This window comes from Cebus imitator, unplaced genomic scaffold (genome assembly GCF_001604975.1).
Source record: "Cebus imitator isolate Cc_AM_T3 unplaced genomic scaffold, Cebus_imitator-1.0 Scaffold47, whole genome shotgun sequence".
Classification (NCBI taxonomy): domain Eukaryota; kingdom Metazoa; phylum Chordata; class Mammalia; order Primates; family Cebidae; genus Cebus; species Cebus imitator.
The window spans coordinates 1,784,901-1,795,423 of NW_016107362.1; the positions used below are offsets into that span (position 1 = coordinate 1,784,901).

At 42.1% G+C, this 10,523-nt stretch overlaps 1 protein-coding gene across 1 annotated transcript in view; it reads right to left on the reverse strand.

Moving 5' to 3' along the window:
- TBC1D1 (TBC1 domain family member 1) overlaps positions 1–10,523 on the reverse strand; it is a 241,899-nt gene that overhangs the window by 84,347 nt on the left and 147,029 nt on the right. Inside the window, exons 10-14 of the mRNA XM_017527240.2 lie at positions 9,208–9,294; positions 5,295–5,575; positions 3,138–3,299; positions 2,075–2,194; positions 952–1,091 (exon numbers count right to left, since the gene is read on the reverse strand). Coding sequence (XP_017382729.1) covers positions 952–1,091; positions 2,075–2,194; positions 3,138–3,299; positions 5,295–5,575; positions 9,208–9,294 — 790 coding nt within the window. The remainder of the gene's footprint in view (positions 1–951; positions 1,092–2,074; positions 2,195–3,137; positions 3,300–5,294; positions 5,576–9,207; positions 9,295–10,523) is intronic.

Below are 10,523 nucleotides of genomic sequence, written 5' to 3' on the forward strand. Positions count from 1 at the left end.
TGTGTACAACGCCGGTAAACACCCTGCGGCACGTTCCCCTGCCGAGCGCTGGGTGAGCCTGTGTACAACGCCGGTAAACACCCTGCGCATCCTCCCCGGCCGAGCGCTGGGTGAGCATGTATACAACGCCGGTAAACACCCTGCGCATCCTCCCCGGCCGAGCGCTGGGTGAGCATGTGTACAACGCTGGTAAACACCCTGCGCACGCTCCCCTGCCGAACGCTGGGTGAGCATGTGTACAACGCTGGTAAACACCCTGCACACACTCCCCTGCCGAACGCTGGGTGAGCCTGTGTACAACGCCGGTAAACACCCTGCGCATCCTCCCCTGCCGAACGCTGGGTGAGCATGTGTACAACGCCAGTAAACACCCTGCGCATGCTCCCCTCCAGAGCGCTGGCAGGCCACTGCACATGTGGACACCCCACCCCAGAGGAAGAATCAGGGGAGAAGGAACGCAAGACCCCGGAAGTATGCTACCTATAAAACCCCAGGTCAAAAGGCCAAATCACACACTTGACCTCTCAAGTTGCCCACTTGACCATCTTCCAAGTGTACTTTACTTCCTCTCACTCCTGCTCTAAAACTTGCCTCAGTCTCTCCTTTTGCCTATGTCCCTTGGTCAAATTCTTTCTTCTTAGGAGGCAAGATGTGAGGTTGCTGCAGACCTGTGTGGATTCACTGCTGGTAACACTGTGATCACTGGGAACATCAGAGCTCGGTTCCTGTTTATGGAGGGGTTACCCCAAGTGAGCTCCAAATTCCTTCCCTAAGAAATGCAGGGTAACCTCCAAATTCCCTCCCTAGTTACCTTTGTGACTGCCTCAGACCTACCAACACCGAAGAGGCCAGCTCTCTGCTCTCCTACCAGTATGATGGGGCTCCCAGGGTCCTCTGTGAGCTGGATGTTTGCATAGTCTCTTGAAGTTTCATTTCAGGTATAGGCCTTACCTTCATATCTGCTGGGAGAATCGCACGCCTTCTGCGGGGTGGCTACTCGGAGGAATATCTGCTGCCTCCAAGAATGCCGCCGGGTCTTCACGGGGGTCCCACCAGAATCACCAAGATGGTTTGCTTTGGATTCAAAGTCCCTAAAATTATAAGATGATTGATTTATGACTAGTGGGGTGGAATTAATGGGATTTTGTCAGCTTAACTTTTTTTAAACACAGCACTAAATTATCAACTCTCTTTGTGTAAATAAACAATTAGATAATCACAGAAGTTATATCAAGTTCATAGTAGGTCATCATTCCTAAAGAACTGCTTTCTTACAAGATTTTTTTCATGAAAAGAAAGATTACATACCCTTAAATGATTTCCATTATAATAGAGATTAAGAAACATGTTCCACATATCATAGCTTCCAATTGGGCCTCTCTTGGTGACAGTTTGAAAAAAAAGAAACTGCCTAAAGGGGGAAAGGGGGGGGTGATGCCAAGGGTCCCCATTCTGCCCTACTCTGTACATGGGAGTATCATTTGCTCAGCACTGGCCCGAGTCTCCAAGGATTCCCACAAAAAATGAAAAAAGTTGCAATTTAATTACACAGAACCAGCAAGACAGTAACTATGCAGTCACTTGATGATGATGATCGTTTTAATGTGTATATTTTTAAAACTACAAAATATAATTATCAATATATAAACACAATCATAATTTTTTTTTTCTATTCACAGGACAAACTGAGAAGGCCCTTCTAATTTATACCCAAGTCATGTACCTGTAACTAAGCAATCCCCTCAACTTACAGATCAGACATCCCGAACAGATTGGACAAACCTGATTTGGGACAGCTATATGCTCACTACCCAGGAACACGGGTCTCAGAGACTTGGCAAAGACTTTTCTTAAGATAACAACACTTAAAATAATCCTCATCAAAACTGGAGAACAGGTTGGTTGTACATTTTTTAAAAATTACATTTAGTAAGAAAAGGGTATAAGAAAGAAGACACAACAGATTTAGCTGAAATGATTTAATGGCAAAAGAACAGTTAAAACACCCTTGTATATCTAATGATATTCAACATTAATAACACCCAGGCGTGATATTATCTAAATTAAGCCCTACCTTTTTGTGTTCATAAAGTCAGAGGTGTTATTTTCATCTACAGGAGCCAGAAATTTTAGAAAATTTGGCACAGAGGAAGAAGAATGAAGTTTTTTCCGCAGGGCATTACGGTAGGAGATGCTAAGAGTTTGGTTGAAAAAAGAGTTTAGGATAAAGAAACATAAAAACACAAAGTACAAAATATAAACTTCAAAATAAAAGAAACATTTTTGTTCTAATGCTAAGAAAAGTAAACTAGGTAAGAAATTATAAGTAGTTTACGAATGAGATTTAACTTTCATTTTCACCAATAAAATCTGATTTTAAATGAACGAGATCAGTAATTGCTAAAAAAAAGAAAATCAATCCATTTTCCAAATGACTCCTAAATCAATCAGGAAGTTTTTGATATGGCACAAATTGCAGTGTACATGATCAAACACAAATGTTAATGTGTGTATGTGTGTTTACACATGTATGTAAGTGTCCACCAGGGCAAGGAAATTTGAAAATAAGTATACAAAAAACTATTTGCAGTGGGATGCAGTGGCTGACACCTGTAATCCCAGTACTTTGGGAGATCGAGGCAGGCAGATTACTTGAGGTCAGGAGTTTGAGACCAGCCTGGCCAACATGGTGAGACCCCCATCTCTACAAAAAAATACAAATATTAGCCAGGCATGGTGGTGCATGCCTGTAGTCCCAGCTCCTCAGGAAGCTGAAGAAGGAGAACTGCTTGAACCCGAGAGGCGGAGGCCAAAGTGAGCCGAGATCGCACCACTGTACTCTAGCCTGCGGGGCAGTGTGAGACTCTGTCTCAAAAACAAAAACAAACACAAACCAATGTGCCATTAAGATCTGTTTTCATAATAATTTTAAGTAATCAATAGTAAAATTAACTTGGTTCAAATGACAGCTGAAAATAAGACGAAATACAGACAGACGCGCACACACACACACACACACACACACAGACAGTGGCTCTGCTTCCTGCGTGGACACTCCCCCCATTCAGCACACCCTTGTCAGTGTGAACTCCCCAGCAAGACAGACAACACCGAACTTGCCACGTGAGTGTGCTCACCTCTTTGGCACAGCATTCCCACTTTGTTCTCCACTGGAATTATGTTTTAGGTACTTAAAAAAGTTTGGCGAGGAGGCAGAGGGATTAAGACGAGGTGGAGGAGCAGGAGCTGAAGACTGACCTGGGCGGCACTTAGACTCACCCGCAGGTGAAGGATCCACACTAAACAGCAATCAGAGAAAGCACGGTGGGTTAGCGGGAGAGGGGGCGCCGACAGGGACACAGAGCAAACAGACAGAAGGAGCACAACTGCCTTGGTCTTGTTGTTCCAATAACACTATCAGAGTGGAGGGCTTCTTCCACTCCTTTTCCTCATCTCTGCTCTCTCTATGGCAAAAGGAGTTGTCAGTAAAAAACAGAGAAGAATATCAAGGGCCATTCTGGACCATTTCCTGTGTGTTTACGCTCCCAACAATATTTTTCTTTTTAAATGGGTCTCATTGTGTCATCCAGGCTGGAGTGCAGTCACACGATCGTAGCTGACTGTAACCTTGAACTCTTGGCCTCAAGTGACCTCCTACCTCAGCCTCCCAAAGCTCTGGTATTACAGGAGTGAGCCGCTTCACCCAGCAACAATAAGACTTTTTTTCTCTATTTTCTTTTTCAGGAACCGACAGGAAAAAAAATGTTAAAGCAAAAAAATCCTAACGTTAAAAAATACACGTCCCTTTAAAATGAACAATATCCTGTCCTGAATGTCAATGTCTTATTTCCTGTAGATAAATCAGAAAAGAGTCCACAAAGGGAAAGAAAGCAGAATGGGCCATGCCAGAGAGGCAGACAGACAGGCATCCCCCCATCCGTCTCATTACAGATGTCTGACATCATCTATTATAAACCTACATTCTTCAGGGAGAAAGGAAAAGTACTGATACGAAGTCCTACCAACCCTGGCTTATGAGAAACAGCAGACTTCACAAAGGAACTAAGACTCTCCAGGCGGGAATGCTTCAATGATCACCGAACATGCCAAAAACAGAGGAGTGGGCAGGCAGTGGTGAGGCAGAACAGAAGCAGTGTACAGACAGGGTGTTAAGAAACACAAGAAACGTACACAGCTACAACCCAGTGATGCGTCTTGAAAAGCTCGTGTTTATTAAGCAGTACCTTCTGACGTGTGCCCTGGTTTGGGGATCACCACTATCCTGCTGAATTCCAAAGAACCGAGAACTCCTTCCAACGACTGATAGAAAACAAAGCTCTCGGCTCTGCCCCCTCATCCAGGACAGTTAATTCTCCCGCTTCTCTACTCACAGCATTCCCAACACTGCCGTACCCACTCACACTCTCAGCGATCCGTGTGTGAACTACAGGAACACTCAGGGACTTCTGCGGCTGCTAGTCAGAGGAAGGTAGCCACTGTCTACAGGTGTGACCCTGATTTCTATTTGTCAGGGGAAGGATTTAAAAAAATTTTTAAAGTTGTTTTTCAAGATAACTCTGTGTCCATTTACAGTCTCTGGCACACAGAATTAAATGAATCACTAAGGGACACTTGGAAGCAACAGGGGAAACTTCTGATTACCCTTCTCCATAACCAGATGATTCTAACTGGTCACGGGGGCCCAACTAGTCCACTGAATAAATCTTGTTAGAAGAATCTAGAATTCTTACAGTGAGAGATTTTAGAAGACATCTACTCCAATTTTGTTAGAGAATTTTAACAAATTTGTCCAGGTCACAATTAGTTCACAGCAGAGCTAGGACCAGAACCCGAGGTACCCCTGTCACCCCATGAGGCCAGCATACCTCTCCTGCTCTGCCTGTAGGGATCACAGCCTCTCCCTCCCACTGTAGCCCTGCTCCAGGGCTTCAGAAGGGGAGACTCATCCGCCTGCCCTCTTGCTCACCGCAGCAAAGTTCCAAGGTCAACAACTTCTCTTACTTTGTTTGAGGAGTAATGGCTATACATGTTAGGTACCATTTTTGCTCACTTTCTCCACTTCCTGACAATACATGTACCCATTGCTTGTATACATACCAGCAGCATCTTGAGTTGGGAACGAACATGGCACTGCTTCCCGTCTTATCTCTTTGAGCCAAGAGTAAAGTCTGACTCAAGTTTCTCTCACTCAATAAACATACCTGGGATGCACATACCTGGCTAGTCCCAGATATGCCCCAGCTATTTATGCAACAGATTTAAACGAATCTTACTTTCGTTCATGAGGCGTCTCTGTGCTCACTGAGTGATACCTCATAAGTTTCCTTTGCGAAACCCCTGGGGATCCCCGAGCCGGTTGTGGAGACTCCTGGCATTCCATGGGGAAGTGACTCAGGGTGTTTGCTCGCCTCCTGAAGGCCTGCTGGGGCGACAGCGGAGCTGGCTCTTCTGGGAGATGGCTCTCCGAGTCACTGGACAGGTCCTCTGAGGAGCCGAGGAGCCTGAAGGAGCTCTCAGAGATGGGCAAATCCTCCTTTTCACACACAGACGGCTCCTGGCAGCAAACACACAGCAGATTAAGACACACCATGGGGAATCTGTGGGATTTATACATCGACAGTTCCAGTGCAGGCAAACATTTCAATATCTAAGTATGTGTTCTAATTATAACGCCATCTAGAGTCCACCACCAAAAGCAGAAGAAAATGAAGGTCCATTAAATGCCTGCTCCTCAAGGACACGCTGCTGGCTGGCTGGAGAAATGGGGAAAGTGCCCAAGTAGAGGACGGAAGGACATGAGCCACCATCTGTAACGTCCTGGGCAACGCCATGAACAGTGCCCTGCCTCTACAAAACAGGACTGTTTACTACAGCCTCTAAGGGGTGTGGGTGCTGGACACCTTGTCTCCACTGCTTCACTGAGTTCTTTATCTTTGCCACACGTGTTCACTCATGTTAAACCCACATTTTAAGGCTCTCTCTGAATCTGATCTACTGTTGAGATTCAACTTCGTCATCTTGAGATTAGAACTGTATCAACATTCTTAGAATACAGAAAAATCACTCTGTAGGCATTTATTGCTGAAATTCAGGGGAAATCATTTCTTTCTGTACCTCAATTTCTTCATGTGTAAGAGGGTAAACATTTATCTCACTGGGTTTCAAGAACAAAGCATGATAATACAACCAAAAGTACTTTTTATATTGTCAAATGTTATACAAACCTAAGTTACTGTTTTACTAGGGAATAAATAAATCTATGGTATGAGTACTCACACATTTGTTGAGAATCATGACAGTATTTTAAGTTTGTTTGTCTTCACAATGCATGCTTTATCAAGGGAATGAACTACTACCACTCAAGTAAGCTGATGTTTAGCACTGCACACCCAGGACGTGGCTTGTGGCCAATACAGTATATTTCTATATATTTAAAATATTTTAAAAGAGGAATTGTAGCAGCTTGCCCCATTGAAATTGTTGGAAGGGAAAAAAATAAATCAACATGAATAAACAGGAATGAAAGCATTTAATAGAGGACTGGAGACTCTGAGTTCTACCTGTTCATTTGATACACAGTTGAGTGCCTTTTAGGTAGACAGATATTGAGGGTTTTAATTTGAAAAAAAAATGAAATTTGTTCATTAAAGGGAGAAGTTATATATGTTTAATTTTATAAGAAATAGGAAAAAAAATCCCAACATATTATGAAATGTTGATTACTTTCATAACTGAAGTTTTTCATTCTTGAGGACTCAATACTTGAACATCACAGAACACAGTCTCCATCATGCAAACCTGTTGATCTAAATTCTTATTACTATCCCTCCAAATTAGATCACAGAGCTAATCCTTAGCTTAATTTGACAACTGAAAGGGCCGTTTTCATTTGTAAAATTTCAAGGCTATTTTGGCTTCTTTGTAACTCCTAGGTGATCAATTTGTTAGAACAGATGCAATTACATCAAATAGAATATCTTTATAGCAGTTTTTCAGTTCAAGAGGAATAAAAGAAAGATGTTAAGAAGTACACGTAAACATATACAATACACACAAACAGCTTCTGAAAAGTTGCATCTCTCTTCGAATGACTCTAGAAATTGAAATCTTAGACTTTTAAATCCTTAAATTAAAAGAGTCTTAAGAACTATTGAGTCCTGAAGAATGAATATGTATATATTCCTAGACCTGCATTTTGGAGAAAAATAAAAAGCAAGCAATCAGACTTGCTGGAAAGTCACTTGAGTGACATGAATCTCTTCATGGTATCTTTATTGACACTGGTCTGTCTGGAGTGCCTTCTTCTTTGCTCACTTCCACAGGCACAATACCTATACTAAAATTTAGTCCAAAAACACCACAGCCCCCCTTACCCCTCAAGTTTACCCTGGTTCCACTGACCAAACCTAACTTCTCTTCCCTTTGTTCTCCTGACATTTAAGATACCCATGTCTCTTATTTGTGACATTTGGGATCCTACCACACTCTGCTTATGTTGGGGTTGTTTGTGCATCTGTCATCTCTCTCTTCCTAGGTAACTTCCTACATGAAAGGGTTTGTGTGTTGTTCAACTGTATACAACAAATAAACAAATAGCCTTTCCACAGTTGCATGAATTGCAGGATAAGATCAGTATGTATTAGATGGAAGCTGGACGATGCTATGTTCCACTAGATTTTAACTTAGAAATTCACATTTACGAGACTGCTGTCTAGGTCCTTATTCCCCAGAGGGGGTCTGCAGACTAGGAACAGCAGCACTGCCATGGAGCTTGTCAGAAATGCAGCATTTCAGGCCTCCCCCCAGGCCTGCTGAACCAGAATATGCACTTGAACCACAACCCTATTATGCAGGCACCTGAAATTTGAGAAGTAGTCATCTAAGGAAGGGTTTCTCAAACTGGGCCCTCTAACACGTTAGTAGGTAGTACAACTGAGTCTGCCATTGGCATTTTAAAAATAAAATGGAGCAAAATATCAGTATGTATTGTATGTTGTTCACAGTAAATACTGTTTTGTGAACTTCTGATTTTGTGTATGAATGTGTAGGTATGTGTGTTTGTGAACTACATCACAGTGTTAAATGTGCTTCTTACTGTAGGTTAGAAAAATTCTGAAAGCCATGTGTCTAGGAGGGATGGTGGAAGACTGTCAATCATTCCTGTGGTACGGAGCTGGCCTCCACAAACAACCACTACTGCATCAAGAGAGGCCTCTGGGAGCAGAAGGGAAAGCTGGCCTCCCTAGCACAAAACCCAGACCCACTTTTCGGTAGTTATAAAGTTGAACTGACCAGGTTTAAATATGATTAAATGTTTGGAAACCAAGTTATTAAAAGAAGGACATAGATACTTGCTTATTTAAATAAAACAGTAATGTGTCATTATAATCACAGAGCCAGCTACAGGATAAAGTTTCAGAAATTTAATTTACCCAAAAGTCAGGGAGAATGAAAGGGCACGGTGTGAAGGCTGAAAAATTACCTATTGGGTACAATGTTCACTATTTGGGTAACGGGTACACTAGAAGCCCAATCCCCACCAGTATGCAATATACCCATGTAATAAACATGCACATGTACCCCCTAAATCCAAAATAATTTTTTTTAAAAAAAGAAAAAATTGATAGATTACATTTATAGATTTGAGTATGTTGAACCAGCCTTGCATCCCAGGGATGAAGCTGACTTGATCATGATGGATAAGCTTTTGATGTGCTGTTGGATTTGGTTTGCCAGTATTTTATTGAGGATTTTCACATCAATGTTCATCATGGATACTGGCCTGAAATTTTCTTTTTTAGGTGTGTCTCTGCCAGGTTTTGGTATCAGGATGATGTTGGTCTCATACACTCCTCTAAATTCACAAATCCACTCTTTGAGGTTTTCCAAACATTAATTATTTTTTGATTGGAAAATCCACTTGAGAAAGAAATCCACTGGCTGTATTGTAACAAATTAGACATTAGTTGTCTAAAATTGTGATCTTGTTTCTTGGTTTATGGAATGACCAACTGCTCTTTTACATGAAACTTTTATTTTATGATAGACTTGCATGACCAGCCCTCCACCTGTGCCAAGAAATTTGGAAGCCCCAAATGTTTTATGATTGGACGTATGTAGATAGGAGATGAGCAGGACCTATGTGTTGGTTTCTTCAGGGTGTCGTATAAAGAGAAATGTGCTTACTTTGCTGGTGTTACTTAATGTACTCGACACGGAGCTATTCAGATCCACACTGGTGGAGTGTTCTTGCAGGCCTCTGGCTTTATTACCCTACATAAAGAAAAGACAGTCGAGTTATGACCCGGAGGCTTTTGCAAAGGCATCAGCTAGAAGCAGGTTGGTCCATTTAAATAAGCTCAGGAAAAATGTATCTACTGAGAAATGCTACTAAGGATACATGTACATTAAAACAATCAACATTTCCATCATTTTTTAAATAAATAAGACACCAACCTAAATGTTCCAAAACAGCCGGTGGCTGAGTGCCTGGGCGGGGTGATAGGCAGGAAGACAAGATAATTCGTCTATAAGGAAAATCCGGTGCTCAGGCTAGCCCACTCAGCATCTCCCTCCCCTGGGTCACAAGTCATCATAACGGCCAGCTGCACGTCACTCGGACAGTACTCAAATGCAGCCCCTCCCAATGCTGGTTTTGTAAATCTACTGTTTTTCATGATCTCAGAAAATACTACAGAACTTTCAGAAATGTCTTCAAAGAAAATATAATTTAACTTTCCTTAATGAAAAAAATAATAAAAATCAGATGTTTCAAAAGAAGTGTGTCATATAAAATTAAAAAGAACTATAAGATACTGCACACTCCAGAAAGATGTGAAACTCTGAAGGAAAATCAGATTTGATTTCTCAGACGTGCCATCAAGGCTATTTACACTCATGGGAGGGAGGGGTAATTTCTTAAAGAACTCCCAGACTGGTACACATGTGTACTTTGTTCTTCCTGTAGAGCTGTATTTGGCAAATTTTTTCTGTAAAGAGCCAGATAGTAAATATTTTATGCTTTGTGAGGCATATAGTGTCTGTGGCAACTGTTGAACTCTGCAGAAAAGAAGCCTTAGATAACAGGAAAATGAGTGGATGCAGCAGTGTTTCGAGAAAACTTTATTTACAAAAATAGGAGGTGGGTGGAATTTGGCCCATGGGCATGGTTTGCTGACCCCTTCTATACAGCATTTCAGATACCTAACACCAGCAGCTGACAGTAACTGTTTTTTTAAGTTACATATACTGATACTAGGGAGAACAGAAGCCCCGTTAGGTAATGTATCTAATGCAGGCTCTTTAATAGAGACTGGCCAACAAATATTGTTTGGGGACGCAAAAAAGTCCCATGGGATATAATACAAAAGAGTAAGTAATATGTTTTTTTAAACCTAGGCCAAGGCCGGGCTCATGCCTCTAATCCCAGCACTCTGGGGCCAAGGCAGGCAAATCACGAGGTCAAGAGATTAAGGCCATCCTGGCCAACATGAGGAAACCCT